The sequence below is a fragment of the Panthera leo genome, chromosome C2, assembly GCF_018350215.1.
Source record: "Panthera leo isolate Ple1 chromosome C2, P.leo_Ple1_pat1.1, whole genome shotgun sequence".
Lineage (NCBI taxonomy): Eukaryota > Metazoa > Chordata > Mammalia > Carnivora > Felidae > Panthera > Panthera leo.
The window spans coordinates 374640-392395 of record NC_056687.1 but is presented as its reverse complement, the minus strand read 5'-3'; the positions used below and the strand labels follow the sequence as shown (position 1 = coordinate 392395).

Genomic DNA, 17756 nt, shown 5'->3' with positions numbered 1-17756 from the left:
AGGGGTCTGACGGCAGCGGGCCAGCCCCCGCTCGTCCCCCAGACGTCTTCAGGTGCCCTTTTTAAGAGGTACCGGTGGCCCCGCCACGCGGTGTTGGTGTGACTTCCGAGGTCAGGGTGAGGAGGAGGGATGTCAGGACCCACCTGGGGTGTGTCTGGGGGGCCGTGTGCTTGGAGGGCAGGACGCTGACCTTGTAGGCAGCGGCATAGGCATCTGACAGCTGGACAAAAGAGGCGTTGGAGGTGATTGTACTACCTCAGACAGGAATTGACAAGGCCCTTGGGAAGCGTAGGGATGGGAGGGCACCGAGGGCGGGCTCGGGGCCCCTCTGAGGGCGGTGCTCCGGGGCAGCGAGGGGTTCCTGATGTCTCCCGGGCTGTGCTGGGGTGAGATTGACTGTGGCGCCTGTGAGGGTGGTGGGGAGGCTGTGGCGCCTGGGGGACGACGAGGAGGCGTCTGGGTCTGGACTCTCAGGAGGTGGCGGTGGCTGGGGAGGAAGCGACCTCACGACAGGGAGGGGGAGGACTTCACGTGCACGTCCGCCTGCGTCCACACGGAACACACTTGCTGTGGCAGGTGCTCCCGGGAGTCGGTGTACGCTCTGGTTTCGTTTTCAGATTTTTGAAACTTTGTTAGAACATCCACAAGCAGTATGTCAAGTTGTGTAGTTGTTCTTCTGAAGAAGCAGTTGGAATTCTCTTCAGCAGGTGAGACTGCCACGGATAAGACCGTGCAGGCTGGGACCCAGCCAGGGTCCTTGTGGCTTGCCGCGGGGCTCACGTCCCCCAGTTCCCTGTGCATGGAGGCAGGGTGGCATCTGTGGACGCTGGCTGTACGCCCTGATGCCCTTCTGCTCCATGTTCTTAGATTTGAAATACTGTGTCTCCCGTGTCTTCTGGTCTTTCTGGGGGAGAGAGGGTACGAGTCTACGTGCATAGTGCTTCCTAGATAACTGATGTGTTTTGTGAAGTGCTACATCGAGATTTATAGAGATTATAAGATTTTGTGAGTACTATTTCTTTGGGGATTTTCTTTGTTTTTAAAAGGGTTATTTATTTGAGAGAGAGAGCATGTGTGTGAGTGGATTGGGGGAGGGCAGTGAGAAAGACAGAGAGAGAATCCCAAGCAGGCTCCACGCTGTCAGCACAGACAAAAAAAAAGCTGTGGGGCTTTTTAAAAAAGGAGATGCTAATATTACTCTTTTCTAATCGTGAAATAAGGCCCTGGTGTTCTCCTCTGTCCCCTAGATTAATAGTCAGTGCTTTTAGTTGTATGTATACTGATCAGCTCATTTGTGAAATTAGTATTTAAACCATTTCCTCAATGAAAGTTTCCAGAATGAGCATTACAGGAGATTGCAAAAATAAAGGGAAGTGTAAAAATGAGATTTATCCCCATTTGTTTGGTTGAAAAGTCTGGGAATTGGCATTTTTGTTGAGATTTGCTTCATGGACTTTTAAGTTGCCTTGAATCTGGCCACTTGGGGTGGGTTTCCCACATTCGAAAGAATGAGAAGACACAGGAGGAATCCACACACAGAAGCCTGTGCCCTCAGGACGGCTTAGACACAGTAAGCCCCCAGCCGGGACCGAGATGCAGCTGCTCACCGGTTAGTTCACAGGAATGGCCTCCTCATACCGTCCTCTTCCTCAGATTTCATTAAAAGAGGATGAAGCCTCTTCAGTGTCCCCTCAGCCCCCTCTGTGTCCCCGTAACCCTCTCAGTATCTTCCCTATGCCCCATTAAGCCTCTCAGGGTCCCCTCAGTGTCCCCCCAGCCCCCTTGAGTGCAGCGCTGAGGGGTCATCACAGAGGGGTCGAGCGGCCACCAGGAAGGTGCTTCGCCACAGGGAGGGTGAGCAGTTGTCCTGTCAGCTCCTTCGTTGCTCACAGTCATTCTTGGTGACAGAGGGGTGCCGACAGGTTCCATGCGCCCGGCCCCAGGAGGGTCTTGGGAGAAGGACGCTGGAGACAGCCCTCTGCGAGGTGGACACGCCTTCCCGTGTTTTGAGAGGCTAGAGGGCCCCGCTGCTGTTTGTAGACCGGGATCCGGGCAGCGCATCTGGGGTGAGTTAGTGATCCCCAGGTGACTGGTCTTCCCTCTTCCCTCCTGAAGCGCTGCCCCGCGACCTGCTGAGGATGTCTGTTGACAGGATCAGGTACTGACTCACAGCCCTTCCCCCAGAGACTGTCTGATTGCTGATTTGTTCCTCCTGCCCATTTGTTACCTGTTGGTGACGCACAGAGCCACACACTTCCTGAAACCGAGTGTCATTTATGTACCTTGGCTTAGCAGTTTTGTGTTTCTGTATTGACTACTGTCCAAATGCTCCTACGGCATTTTTTTTTTTTTTTTAATTTATGTCCAAGTTAGTTAGCATATAGTGCAATGATTTCAGTAGAATCCAGTGATTCATCCCCTACATATAACACCCAGTGCTCATCCAGCAAGCGTCCTCCTCAATGCCGCTTGTCCATCTAGCCCACCCCCGCCCCCAGCCAATACCCCTCCAGCAACCCTCAGTTTGTTCTTTGTATTTAAGAGTCTCTTACGTTTGGCTCCTTCCCTGTTTTTATATTATTTTTGCTTCCCTTCCCTTATGTTCATCTGTTTTGTATCTTAAATTCCACATATGAGTGAAGTCATATGGTATTTGTCCTTCTCTGACTAATTTCACTTAGCGTAATACCCTCTCATTCCATCCACGTTGTTGCAAATGGCAAGATTTCATTCTTTTTGATTGCTGAGTAATCTTCCTCTGTGTGTGTGTGTGTGTGTGTGTGTGTGTGTGTGTGTGTGTGTGTGTGTGTGTATACGTACGTACGTACGTACCACATCTTCTTCTTTACCCATTGATCAGTCGATGGACATTTGGGCTTTTTCCATACTTTGGCTATTGTCAATGGTGCTGCTATAAACATTGGGGTGCATGTGCCCCTTCAAAATACCACTTCTATATCCTTTGGATAAATACCTAGTAATACAGTAGCTAGGTCGTAGGGTAGTTCTATCTTTAATTTTTTGAAGAACCTCCGTACTGTTTTCCAGAGTGGCTGCACCAGTTTACATTCCTACCAGCAGTGCTAAAGGGTTCTCCTTTCTCCACATCCTCGCCAACATCTGTTGTTGCCTGAGTTGTTCATTTTAGCCATTCTGACTGGTGTGAGGTGGTATCTCATTGTGGTTTTGATTTGTATTTCCCTGATGATGGGTGATGTGGAGCATTTTTCCATGTGTCTGTTAGCCATCTGGATGTCTGTCTTCTTTGGAAAGTGTCTATTCATGTCTTTTGCCCATTTCTTCACTGGACCATTTGTTTTTTGGGTGTTGAGTTTGATAAGTTCTTTATAGATTTTTGGATACTAATCCTTTATCTGATATGTCATTTGCAAATATCCTCTCCCATTCTGTTGGGTGCCTTTTAGTTTTGCTGATTGAGTTTCCTTAGTTGTGCAGATGCTTTTTATTTTGATGAGGTCCCAGAAGTTCATTTTTTCTTTTATTTCCCTTGCCTCACAGAACATGTTGAGTAAGAAGTTGCTGTGGCCAAAGTCAAAGAGGTTGTTGCCTTTTTTCTTCTCTAGGATTTTGATGGCTTCGTGTCTTACATTTTAGGTCTTTCATGCAATTTGCGTTTATTTTTGTGTATGATGTAAGAAAGTGGTCCAGGTTCATTCTTCTGCATGTCGCTGTCCAGTTTTTCCAACATCATTTGCTTGAAGAGACTGTCTTTATTCCATTGGATACTCTTTCCTACTTTGTCAAAGATTACCTGGCCATATGTTTGTGGGCCCATTTCTGTTTTCTCTCTTATGTTCCATTGATCAGTGTCTGTTTCTGTGCCAGTACCATATTGTCTTAATGATTACAGCTTCGTAATACATCTGGAAGTCTGGAATTGTGATGCCTCCAGCTTTGTTTTTCTTTTTCAGGATTGCTTTGGCCATTCGAGGACTTTTCTGTTTCCATACAAATTTTAGGATTGTTTGTTCTAGCTCTGTGAAGAATGCTGGTGTTATTTTGATAGGGATTGCATCATTGCATTGAACATGTAGATTGCTTTGGGTAGTACTGACAATTTAACAATATTTGTTCTTCCAATCCATGAGCATGGAATGCTTTTCCGTTTTTTGGTGTCTTCTTCAATTTCTTTCGTGAGCTTTCTATAGTTTTCAGTGTATAGATTTTTCACCTCTTTGGCTAGGCTTATTCCTGGGTATTTTACGGGTTTTGGTAGAATCGTAAATGGGATTGATTCCTTGATTTCTCTTTCTGCTGCTTCATTATTGGTGTATAGAAATGCAACCAATTATTGTGCATTGATTTTATATCCTGCGACTTGCCTGAACTCATGGATCAGTTCTAGCATTTTTTTTGGTAGAATCTTTTGGGTTTTCTAGATAGAATATCATGTCATCTGTGAAGACTGAAATCTTGACTTCCTCCTTGCCAATTTGGATGCCTTTTATTTCTTTGTGTTGTCTGATTGCTGAGGCTAGGACTGCCAGCACTATGTTGAATAAGCTCCTGCAGCATTTTGGAAGTGTTTTTCTAGTTGTGGTACAAGAAAGTCATTGTTCAAGTAAGTTCTCTCTTTACTTTGCTGCTAAGAAGGTGAACATTAGATAATTTTTTTAAGTGACCTTTTTTGTCTAGCTGGTTTCACAGAAAGCACTTAGATTTCTGGGAGGTGGGAAGCTGTTTGCAGCCTTATTTTAACTTTTATTGGAGAAAATTTCAACACATACAGAAGTAGAATAGTTCATTGAACCCCTGTATCTGGCTGCCCAGTGGGGTACGTGCCAGTCTTAGTGTGGCAGTGCTCCCTACCCCCAATTCTTTTGAAGCAAATCCCAGGTATCGTGTGTTTTCATCTGTAAATACTTCATCATCTGTTTCTGCCATGTAACATTTTTCTCCTCCCAAAAGAACTTAACCATAATCCATTCTAACTTAGAAAATTAAAAATGATTCATTAATATCACCATATATCCAGCCCAGGTTCTAGTCTCTTCCTGTGGTTGTTCAAATCAGGATCCACACGGGGCTTCGTTTGCATGGGATCTGTTTTTATTGCTTCCTGTGATGTTAGACTCCCCCCTATTCCTGTAAGCATGTCAGCATCTCTACACACATGATCAGATTCGGGTTCATGTCTTGGTGTGGGGGAGACTTGTGGCTGGTTGCATGTTCCTCCTGTGGCCTTCCCTCAGGATTCACCCCACAAGCAGATGCACATAAAGCCTTGCTGGACATTTCCTGGGATGCCAGGGTCATTGTGCCCAAATTAGCAGGGACACGCTGTTCTTCCTTTGAACAGGCGTTAGTTAATCTGGGCCACAAATATCTTTGCACCTGTTTGAAAAGCAGGCTCACTTACCAGAAGAGTTATTTCACATGGGCTTGTGAGCTAATTGACTTACTTTCCAGGTTACTTCACTTTGGAGTTGGCTTGTGAGAAAAGTTCTCTGGAAACGTAAGCTTGTTTCCCTTTTCTTAGAGATGTACATCCCATAAAGAAATCTCCCTTGTGTTCATATCACTAAGCAGAGTTCTGGAATGCAGAAGTAAACTGTAGTATGGCCAGTATCAATTGCTCAAGCCAATTTCTTTCTTTCTTTCTTTCTTTCTTTCTTTCTTTCTTTCTTTCTTTCCATTAAAAAATATTCATATAATAATTTTTGAAAATAGTACGAGGTCAGGTTAGGTATAGTTTGAATGTCTTTAACTCATTATCAGTTGAATTTATTTTTATTACTGTATTGGTATTCTTTGTGCAGTATTACTTTTTTCCTTCTCCAGGTATACCTATTTTCTTCTCTTAATGATTAAATATAGATATATGTATGTATATATATGATATTTTCCCTAGAATTCTCTAGGTTTTTAGAAAAATTTGAGAATAAACTTTTAAAAACATCATTTTCTTATATTGACCTTACTATTTAGAATGTGGAAAATTAAACGGAGCTTTACTCAAGGCTGGAAATAGAAGTAATTATCTGTAAGGAGGTCTTACGGATGGGGGGTAGGGGTTGTGTGAATTAAGGGAGACCTGACATTGAGCCTCTCCAGTCAGGTCAAGGAAGTGGCCTGAGGATCATACTGCTAGACATGCACAGCCATCCCAGAGGTACTGGGCCTTTTGAGGTCCAATGGCAGCCTGCTGTCCTGCAGCCTTTCCTGAGAGCACACCCTCGAAACTGCCTTACCTGACTCCTGAGTGTCTCTTTCCTGGTGGCCCTCCTGCTGCATGATGCTCTCATGTTTTGCCTTCGCCTCTGTTAGGGTGCATTTTGCAAGTTCCCACTCCAGGCCTGGGTGTGCACTGGGCAGGACAGGCATGAAGTGGCCCTACTGCCCCTTGCAGGTGGAAAGTTAAGAGCTGTTTCCTCCCGCCCGCAGTGCACGCTGCAGGTGCTGAGAGGGAAGCACCCTAATGCTGTGCCAGGGCCCTAGGGCCCAAAGAACTGATCTGTCATTCCCTTTCCAGCTTGACTGTTAATCAGGGTTTATCACGTGTTTGGGGGATTTTCTTTTTCTTGAGTGTTGATGTTTTGTTTTTCCCAGTGTCCTTCACAATGGGTACAAGTATTTCCTTAGGTCTGTTTTTTGGGGAAAAGGGAGTATGGCTTCTGTCCCTTGGCCTTGGCCCTGCTGGTCTGTGGTGCCTGTTGGCATTCAGGGTTTTTCCCTGTATTCACCAACACTTTGTGGTTGACGCTCGGGGAATTAGCATTCCTGGTGAAACCCAGTTACTCTCAGGGCTGCAGCTAGCTTCCTTTCTGCTGGGAGTGGTCTGGGTCAACCCCGACCTTCCCTAGAAGGAGAAGTGTGGTAGACACGTAATTAAAGTACTTTGGAAACTTTGCAAAGTGTGATAACTTGGAAATTACCTTTAATCCTTCCTTTTTAAAGGTTTTGGAGTTAAATTTATTTCAGGAGAGAAAGTTTATAAAAATGATATGTTAATTCAGAAATGGTCTCTATAACTTGAAAGTATAATTTTAGTGTTGTACCACGCATGCCCCGTTTTCGTCACTATCATAATTAAGGTGAGAATCCAGTCCTACAGCGTGGTTTGAAGTTTTCTATAAGCTGTAGCGTGACTCCCATGTGTCATCACATTGAACATACGCGGAATGGTAGTGATCTCCGGTATTGACAAGTATCTGTGCACGAAGAGCTCAGTGCTCTTTTCCTCCTCGTTCAAGCAGAGCACCCTGATTCCTGCGGAGGTTGAGGCCCAGGGCCCAGCTCTTCGGGCCGAGCTGCACGAAGAGGAGGAGAAGCGGCAGTTGTCAAAGAGCCAGTCCCAAGTGGTACTGGAGCAGCAGATCCCACAGCCGAAGGTATGGGGCTGAGGATGATTTGTGTTATTGCTGTTCTTCCCCATCTACAGAGTAAATAAAATGTTATTCTAAATTAATGGTGATATGCGAAGTTAAAACATAAAATGTTTTCATTGTCTTAGAAACAGATTTTTGTAGGCAATTTTTTTCACTCATTTTTCTATTTATTATTATTTTTTAAATATGTTGGCTAATTGGGGCGCCTGGGTGGCGCAGTCGGTTAAGCGTCCGACTTCAGCCAGGTCACGATCTCGCGGTCTGTGGGTTCGAGCCCCGCGTCAGGCTCTGGGCTGATGGCTGAGAGCCTGGAGCCTGTTTCCGATTCTGTGTCTCCCTCTCTCTCTGCCCCTCCCCCGTTCATGCTCTGTCTCTCTCTGTCCCAAAAAAAAAAAAAACAAACGTTGAAAAAAATAAATATGTTGGCTAACATACGGTGTATATAGTGTGCTCTTGGTATTGGGGGTAGATTCTTGTCATTCACCGCTTACATACGACCCAGTGCTCATCGAGCCAGTGCCCTCCTCAGTGTCCATCACCCATTTTCCCCTCTCCCTGTCCCCCCATCAACCCTCAGTTTGTTCTCTGTACTCAAGAGTCTCTTATGGTTTGCCTCCCTCTCTGTTTGAAGCTATTTTTCCCCTTCCCTTTCCCCATGTTCTTCTGTTAAGTTTCTCAACTCCCACATATGAGTGAAAACATGGTATTTGTCTTTCTTTGCCTGACTTATTTCATTTAGCATAATACCGTCCAGTTCCATCCACATTGTTACAAATGGCAGGATTTCATTCTTCTTCATTGCCAAGTAGTATTCCATTGTATATATAATCTTCTTTATCCATTCATCAGTTGATGGACATTTGGGCTCTTTCCATAGTTTGGATATTGTTGATAGCGCTGCTATAAACATTGGGGTGCATGTGCCCCTTCAAATCAGCACTCCTGTATCCTTTGGATATATTCCTGCTAGTGCTATTGCTGGGTCATAGGGTAGTTGTATTTTTAATTTTTTGAGGAACCTCTACACTGTTTTCCAGAGTGGCTGCACCAGTTTGCATTCCCACCAGCAGTGCAAGAGGGTTCCCGTTCTTCCATCCTTTTTCTATTTAATTTGGGTGGTTAGCATACCTTTCCCGCTAAGAATTGCCATCAAATATTTTAAATTTGAGAACGTTTGAGTCTTACTGCCTTGCCTCGGTGACTCAGCAGCAGCCACATCAAGGCTTTTCTTGCTTTAAGGAGACTGTTCTCATGGAAGAATGTGCAGGATGCCTCAACACTCAACACCTTCTCTTACGATGACTTATTTTTTATTTTTTATATGTATGTATATTTTTTTTATTTTAGAGGGAGAGAGAGAGAGAGAGGGAGCATGAGTGGGGGAGAGAAACAGAGGGAGAGAGAACCTGAAGCAGGGCTCTGATGCAGGGCTCAGTCCCACGAGTGTAAGATTATGACCTGAGCCAAATTCAAAACTCAAACGCTCAACCAACTGAGCCACCCAGGAGCCCCAATATGATTTGTTTTTAATGTTTATTTTTAAAAGAGAGAGGGTGACCGAGCACACGCGGGGGAGGGGCAGAGAAAGGGGGAGACACAGAATCTGAAGCAGGCTCCAGGCTCTGAGCTTGTCAGCACAGAGCTGACTGAGCCACCTAGGCACCCCAAGATGATTTTTAATGTAGCTTTACTTTGTTGTTTCTTTTAACAACACCTTTATTTTATATACCATAAAAATTACTCTTTTAAGTATATATGTTTTAGTGATTTTTAGTGTATTCACCAAGTTGTGCAACTATTGTTGCTATCTACTTCCTGAACATTTGCATCACCTGAAAAAGAACCCCCCCCCCCCCCCCCCCCCCCCCCGCTCCCCCCAGCCTTAGCTGCCTCTCCCCTCCTCCAGCCCCTGGTAACCACTGAACTTCCTGTTTCTGGACATTTTATAGAAATGGAATCATACAGTCTGTGCCCTTTTGTGTTTGGTTGCTTTCACCTAGCACAGTGTTCTCTAGGTTTAGAGATGTAGCAGGTATTATTACTTGCTGTTTGCTCCTTGTTTATCTTGTATCTCTCTTGTTTTTCTGATTTTCTGTTACTGCCTTCTTTTCATTTTAATTTCCTTGATGTTTATTTTCTATATATTTTGGGTTATTTTCTTAGGTGCCTGCCCTGGGGATTACAGTAATAAACACCTTATAACAACATAGTTCAGATTAATACCATCTTGATTTTGATAGTTTACAAATCTCTTCTCCTGTGTAGCTTCATCCCCTTCTCTGTCCTATGTGCTAATATTGTCATGCAAAGTACACTTCCATACAATTTATGCTCACTGATTTATTCAGTTTCTTATAAATCAGATGGGAGAAAAAAAGAATTATAAAATCTATGTTTATTTTGTCTTTCAGTTTACTTGTGAACCTTTACCAGTGTTCTTTATTTCTTCATGTGGATTCGAATGAACGTCTGGTGTCCCTTCACTCTAGCCTGAAGGACACCCTTTTGTATTTCCTCAGGGCAGGCCTGTTAGGATGACTTCTCTTAGTTTGTATTTATCCGTGAATGTTTTAATTTCTCCCTCATTTTGGAAAGATCATTTCCTGGGTATGGAATTCTTGGTTAAGTCTTTCTTTTGTCACTTTGACTATATTATCTTATTGCCTTTTGGCCTCTGGAGGATGGTTTCTCTCCTGCTGCTTTCAAGGATCTTTTTCGTAGTCTTTCACAGTTTAATTGGGATGGGCCTTGGTGTGGATCTCTTTGAGTTTATCCTACCTGGGGTAATTGTGCTTTTTGTGTTTGTAGATTAATGTTTTTTCATCAGAGTTTTGAAGTTTTGGGCTTTATATCTTCAAGTAGTCTTTCTACTCTGTTCCCTTTCTCCTTTCCTCTGCAACTCCCATTACGTATATGTTGGTCTTTGAGGGTGTCCCAGCATGTCTGTGAACCTCTACTTATTTTTCTTAAAAAAAAAATTTTTTTTTTTAATATTTATTTTTGAGAGAGAGAGAGAGCAAGTGGGGAATGGGCAGAGAGAGAGGGAGACACAGAATCTGAAGCAGGTTCCAGGCTCTGAGCTGTCAGCACAGAGCCCGATGAGGGGCTCAAACTCACAAACTGTGAGATCATGACCTGAACCGAAGTCAGATACTCAACCAACTGAGCCACCCAGGGGCCCCTCTACTTATTTTTCTTCTTCTTCTTCTTCTTTTTTTTTTCTTTTTGGTTCCCAGACTAAATAATTTGAACTGTCTTCATATTTGCTGATTCTTCTGCCCATTCAAATCTACTGTTGAGCCCCTCTAGTGAATTTGAAGGGCTCTCGTTGGGGCATGCTTTGAGTGCTGTGGCGGGCAGTTTACTCTGCCTTAGCTTTCGTTTTGTGTTTGTGCAAGGTCAACAAAGAGTGAGCTCTTAGAGCTTTCTCGGGTTTCTCTGGACAGGTACACAGCCCTGTACTTGTTCCTGCCTTCTAAATTCCTAGGAATATGTTGGACTTTTTCAAAGCTCCCTCTTGACATCTCATTCTCTTCAGACATCTCATTTCCTCTTAAAAGTGTTTCCTTTCAAGTTGTTTCGTCTACCTCTTACTGGCTCAGACTGTTACCAGTTTATAGGTTTCAGGTTATTGTGATGTTAAACAGTTGCTGCTACTTGATTTTGACAAATGGCTTGGGGATAGCATTGTTGACAGCTCTGTGAGATCATCTCTGAGAATAGAGCCTTTCATTTTCATTTTTACTTATTTATTTATTTTTTTAATGTTTATTTAGTTTTGAGAAAGAGAGAGAGAGCCCATACGCGCATGCAAGCTGGGAAGGGGCAGAGAGAGGAGTTCAGACGATCTGAAGAAGCAGGTTCTGTGCTGACAGCAGCGACCCTGATGCCAGGCTCAAACTCACAAACCATGAGATCACGACCTGAGCTGAATGAAGTCAAACACTCAACTGACTGAGCCACCCTGGTGCTCCAAGAATGGAGCTTTTTAGTAAGCTGCAAGACAGGTTAATTAGTGACAGTTGGCGAGGTGGTGCTTTTGGAGATCCAAACACATGTTTGTTCCCCCCAACTCTTAGGACTGTTGGGCTGTTTTCAGGGCTATGCCTGAGATAGGAGTGTTGGGGTTAGGGCAGGTTTAAATACCTCTCAGCGCTTGTTGTTTTGATGGAATCTCAGACTTTGTTTTCAGTGAACACTCTTTGGATTGTTACAAGTCTTTCTTAATTTCCAGAACTCTGAAAAGTCGATTTTGACAGGTTTTGCCTGTGTTCCCTGTGCTTTTATGGAGGAACACATTTTTTGGAGGTCCTTATTCTATTATTCTGGAAGTGCTACCTCTGTAGTTTTTTTTTTTTTTAAAGCTTATTTAATTAATATACTTTAATTTTTTTTTAATGTGTTTATTTATTTTTGAAGGAGAGAGAGACAGAGGATGGAGGAGGAGCGGAGAGAGAGGGAGACACAGAATTCAAAGCAGGCTCCAGGCTCTAAGCTGTCAGCACAGAGCCCAATGCTGGGCCGGAACTCACAAACTGCGAGATCATGACCTGAGCTGAAGTCGGATGCTTAACCGACTGAGTCACCCAGGCGCCCCTTTAATTAATATACTTTAATTCATTAGGTGAACTTTATTAAAAACCATTTTTATTTTTAGGAAGAAATAGGGTTTATCTTTGAAAACCAAAGGAACTTAGGTTTCTAAATATCTTGGAGTTTGATGGTCATGATACCCTGGTGATGGGTAATTTCTTAATGTGGCCATTTGGGAAAGGTAGCAAGCTGTCTTTTTCATGTTCTGTATGAGAAGCACATTTGAGTGCATGTTCGCTGTGAGTGGTGGCTTTGTTCCTTCTGATCACTGCTCTTGGCATAATATGGACTCAATAAACATTTGTTGAATGAACTATATTTTAGCAAACATAGAAGTGGAACTGGCATAATTTTAGAGTTTAATGGCATTTTTGTTGTTAATAATGTACTTTTTGTACAGGGTGAATTTGAAAGTGAAAAGGAAGTTGCTTTACATGAACAAGAGAAGATACATAGACTGGAGTGCGAGCAAGTGCAGTCTCTGTACCAAAAAGAGAAAGAGACTTTGTTTCTGCAGCTTCAGGAGAAGAATAACCAAATTCTGCAGGTATGTAAAATGTGTCTTTTCTTTGTTATTGTGTGTGTGTGGGGGAGGGGTGGGGGGGTAAAATATAACATAACGTGTGTGTGTGTGTATATATATATATATATATATATATATATATATATAAATTATATATAATATATATGTTAACATATGTTATATAACATATATATATATGTTATATAACATAACATAACATAACATAAAGTTTCCCATTTTAATCATTTTTAAGTGTCCAATTCAGTGGCATTAACGATGTTCACCGTGTTGTGCAACTATCACCACTATCCATTTCTAGAACTGTTCATCAACCCAAGAAGAAACTCTATGCCCAATAAACACTACCTCCCCATTTCTCCTCCCTCCAGTCCCTGGCACCCACCCTTCTACTTTCTGCCTGTATGAATTTGACCACTTTTGGGACCTCATATAAGTGAGATCATACAATATTTACCCTCTTGTGTCTGGTTTATTTCACTTAACATAATGTCTGTGGAGTCCATCCAAGTTACAGCATGTGTCAAAGTTTCATGGTTTTTTATGGCTAATAATGTTCCATTATATATAGATACCACATTTTGTGTATCTCGTCACAGATTTATCTGTTGATGGACTTTTTTTTTTAATGTTTATTTTTGAGAGACCGAGCGTGAGTCGGGGAGGGGCAGAGAGCAAGGGAGACACAGAGTCGAAGCAGGCTCTAGGCTCTGAGCTGTCAGCGCAGAGCCTGACTTGGGGCTTGAACCCACTAACTGTGAGATCACAACCTGAGCCGAAGTCGTCTGCTTAACTGACTGAGCCATCCAGGCGCCCTTATCTGTGGATGGACTTCTTGATGGTTGTTTCTGCCTTTTGGCTATTATGAATACTTTCACAGTGAACATTGGTGTACAAGTATCTTTTAGTCCCTGCTTTCCGTTTTGGGGTTTATGTGTCTAGTAACAGGATTGCCGGGTCATGCATAAATCTGTGTCTAAGTTCTTGAGGAACTGCTAGACTGCTTTCCACAGCAGCTGTGCCACCTTACATTTCTTTCAGCAGCGTACAGGATTCTAATTTCTCCACATCCTCGCCAATACTTATTTCCCATCTCTTTTTTCTTCTTATAATTGCCATCATAATGAATATGAGGTGGTATTTCACTGAGGTTTTGGTTTGCATTTCCCTGATTATTAGTGATGTTGAGCACCTTTTTACGAGCTTATTGGCCATTTGTATGTCTTTGAAGAAATGTCCATTCAAGGTCTTTGACATTTTGAATTGGATTTATTTTGTTGTTGTTGAGTTCGTTATTTTTTTTTTTTATATAAGAATAAATGTGTATACAGGGCACCTGGGTGGCTCAGTCGGTTAAGCATCTGACTTCGGCTCAGGTCGTGATCTCATAGTTTGTGGGTTCTAGCCCCACGTCAGGCTCTGTGCTGACAGCTCGGAGCCTGGAGCCTGTTTCGGATTCTGTGTCTCCCTCTCACTCTGCCCCTCCACAGCTCATGCTCTGTCTCTGTCTCAAAAATAAATAAACATTAAAAAAATTTTTTTTCAAAGCATAAATGTGTATTTATACTATTTTTTTAATGTTTATTTTAGAGAGAGAGGGAGAGAGAGAGAGAGAGAGACAGAGCACGAGCAGGGGAGGGGCAGAGAGAGGGAGATACAGAGTCCAAAGCAGGCTCTGTCAGCACAGAGCCCTATGCGGGGCTCAATTTCACCAACTGTGAGATCATGACCTGAGCCAAAGTCAGACGCTTAACTGACTGAGCCACCCAGGCGCCCCTCGTGCATTTTAAATGAAAACTTGGGATGGTGTATATAATGTGACCCCTCTATGACCAGACTGCTTGACTCTCTAAGCCTCCTGGCCTCCTTGTGAGAATAACCTCTGGTGAATTTGCCCCTTCCCTCTTGTGTCTGGGGCAGCCTAGGATGTTCATGTATTCTGTTTTTGTAGGCAATGAATATTGGGGGGGAGGGGCAGTCATATTAGTAATTTTCAACTTTAATCGCCATCATATTTTGCCATATTTTTGTTAACAGGGATGATGAATGTTTCTTACAGAAATTTATTCTTAACTAAATTGTTTTATTATTTTTTTAATTACTTAAAAAAAAAAAATTAAGTAGGCTCCGCACCCAGTGTAGGGCTCGAACTCATGACCCTGACATCAAGAGTTGCATGCTCTACCAACTGAGCAAGCCAAGTGCCCCTAAATTGTTGTAAATAAAGCTTTAACAATTTTTCCTGAACAGCTGGAAGACCAAATTTTATCCTTAAGACATGAGGTAGAAGAGTGCCATTCGGAACTGGAGAAGCTACAGCAAAGGCATGAAAGGGAAAACCAGGAAGGCACGAATCTCATCTCGATGCTGAAGTCTGACATTGACCTGTCTGACCGTGAAAGGTCAGTCACTTGCTCCTCTCTGTTGCTGCTTCCCCAGTGCCTTCTCCACTAGTGGGATGGGACCCTGTGCCACATTATTCTTCTCCAGAAAAGTACTGAGTAACATAACAGACACCTGTATACCCACCATCTCACTTTGCCAAATCTTCACATTTTTGCCAGATTATAAAATTTGATGTTATAATGAGGCATTAACCTTAGAATTTAATTGCCAAATATCTTACCAGCAAAAATAGGTTTATTCCGGAATAACAGAGAATTGGAGCCAGTAAGCCAGTGCGACCTAGCTAGGGCAACACCACAGGCAAGTCTGGAGAATGGAGCAGAGGAGGCTCTTATAGAGGAAAGGGGATTGGGGCTTTCCTCAACAGAAAGTCCATTGGAGTAAACTGGGAGCCGGGAAGTTTAGTGGCTTCTCATTGGCGGGGCTGTGACTGTCTCTCCCATTGACTGAGCTGTAACGGTCTCCCATTGGCTGAGCTGTGGCAATCTCTCATTGGCAGAACTGGGACTTTCTCATTGGCTGGGCTGTTGCCTGGACAGGAAGAAACCTTCCTTCCTCCAGCTGGGATAGTGAAGTAGTATCCTGGCAAGATGTCCCTCTTCCTGATAGGTCTGCAGTTGATAGGGCACCAGAGTTCCCCCTGCTGGCCCCCTGACTCCACTCTAAACGAGTTTTTCTATTAATTTTCACACTTAACCCCTTTTGATCAAGATCTTTCCTTGAATGCATTGCTGATCAAGAGTCAGGTTTTTCACGTTTAGTGGTTTTGTCCCTCAGCGCCGGGAAGGACCTTTCTTGGTTGTCCTGTCCTATGTCAGGAAAGGCTGGCTACGGGGCTGGAGGTGACTAGAGTGCTGAAATTCGTCATAGTTTTCTTCTTTTTCCCCCAATGTCCTGGCTCTTTGCAATAGCAGAAAGTAGATGGTTTTTGGTTTCGTTTAGGGGCCATCACTTGCAAGATTTGAAAGTTGAGGATTTCAGCAGTCTTTTAGGTGATTCATGTAGGGTATGAGTAGCTGGTTTGCCATAGTAACTAAATCTGGGCAGTTTCCCATTCCATCCTGGTCTTTTTAACTAAAAGAGATAGATCCCAGTTCACCCTGCTAGAAAAAAACATATAGAGTTAAATACTACCCAGGTGGATTCAACATAAAGAAAAACCAGCAGAATAGTCTCAAATGACAATTTGGAGTCCATTGTAGTAGTGATGAACAGGTTCGTCAGGCTTTTGTGCGCAAGCCTCAATTTTGTTCCAATCAGTAGGCTTAGAAAAAGCTATTGTAATTGCTCAGTGATTTCCAGTGAATTTTCTAGCATTCTGACAGAAGTTTAAGGGCTTGATTGTTTACATCCCCTTCAGGATCCCCTTCAGGATCCCCTTCTAGATTTCCTTTCCTTTGGGCTAGTTTCATCCAGCATTTGGCCTGGCCCTCACCAATAGGCATGTGGACAAATTGATGTAAATGTGAGAAACCATGTTGGTAAGTTTGAATAACTATGCAAATAACTATGCTAAATAAACCTGGGGGGCATCCTTGGTTCCTTTAGGGAACTCCTTAACCATGGCTCACAGTTTGGCCTTAGACCAGAGAACGTAAGAAGCCTGAGGTTTGTTTAGATTCTCAGAAGACTTAACTTGAGAGAGGCAGCTTTTAATAGGTTCAGGAGAGGAGAGAGTGGAAAGAGGTTCAGAGGAAAAGGGAAGTTTGGCAGAGACAACAGAGGAAAACGGCACTGGGAGCAGGGTCCCAGCACTAGGTGGCCGCCACATGTCTGCAGAGGAGATTGGGGGCGGGGGAGGGGCAGGTAAAGAGGCCTCAGAAGCCATTCTTACTTTTTTCAATTGTTTGCATCATTTTAGAAGTAATATTTTGCAAAGAGGCAAACTTAGAATCCTGAAAACATCTGGAAGCCTTGATATACCTTTTAAAATAGGCATCCCATTCACTTTTTTTGTTTTTTTTTTTTGTTTTGTTTTTTGTTTTTTTTCCCTTTTGTTAGGGAGCCATGGCTTTCTAATTCAGTTTTGAGGAAAACAAGCTTAGGGATATCAAAACTTCCTCGTAATGGCCATCGAAGTTCTAAATTACTTCTGGTTAAGTCAGTTCACTTAGTTATAAATGCACATGTGGAGGGACCATCGTTTTTTCAGCATAAAACCAGCTAGAGTCCTGGTAGGGAGGGTACCCCTGAAGCATTTTGATGGCTGGGATCTCTAGTCTTAGAGGGTTTTCTCTAGAGCAAAGAGACCAATTCCTCAACAGCACAGTTTCAACAGGAACAGCCCACTCCAGAAGGAATCAGACCCAAGGCCAGCACAGTTCCATTGCAAACAGTCTGATCCCAAACGGGAGTGGGACCCAGTGCCTACACGTTTCCAGCGGACACAGTTCGCATAGGAACGGTCCGGTTCCAAGAGGGAGTTGGACTGAAGGCCAGCACAGTTTAAGCCGAAACCTTTCTTTGTCCCGCTAGGCTGGTAAAATGCAGTACCCAAGTGCACGGTACCTTTTTCTGCTGCCTCCTGGGCTGTGTCCCTCTTGTCTGAGTCAGTCAGGATCAGGGTCATGGCCTACTATGTGCTTCGTTCAGGAGAGCTCTCCGAGACACTCTGCGGAGGCTGCTCGGGTTGTTCGGAGAGACGCTGAAGGCCGCCGTCACCCTGAAGAGCCGGATCAGTGAGCGCGTGGGGCTGTGTCTGGAGGACGAGAGCCCGCGTGAAGTGCGGCCCAGTGGCCAGGCCCCATCTGCAGGTGAGCGCTAGGACGGCCCTGTGCCCGCGGACCCCGGGCCGGGGTGCACAGCACCATCCTCCTCCTCCCCGCCGGGTTGGGGGCTGGATGAGCTGCCTACGCCCAAGATGGGTA

The 17756-nt window shown here is 43.8% G+C and overlaps 1 protein-coding gene across 6 annotated transcripts in view; it reads left to right on the top strand.

Moving 5' to 3' along the window:
• Nucleotides 1-17756, top strand: part of PCNT (pericentrin) — a 132692-nt gene that overhangs the window by 55250 nt on the left and 59686 nt on the right. For all 6 annotated transcript variants that reach the window (XM_042955532.1, XM_042955531.1, XM_042955533.1 and 3 more), the window contains 4 exons: nucleotides 7218-7352; nucleotides 12343-12489; nucleotides 14734-14885; nucleotides 17482-17642. In XM_042955532.1, coding sequence (XP_042811466.1) covers nucleotides 7218-7352; nucleotides 12343-12489; nucleotides 14734-14885; nucleotides 17482-17642 — 595 coding nt within the window. The remainder of the gene's footprint in view (nucleotides 1-7217; nucleotides 7353-12342; nucleotides 12490-14733; nucleotides 14886-17481; nucleotides 17643-17756) is intronic.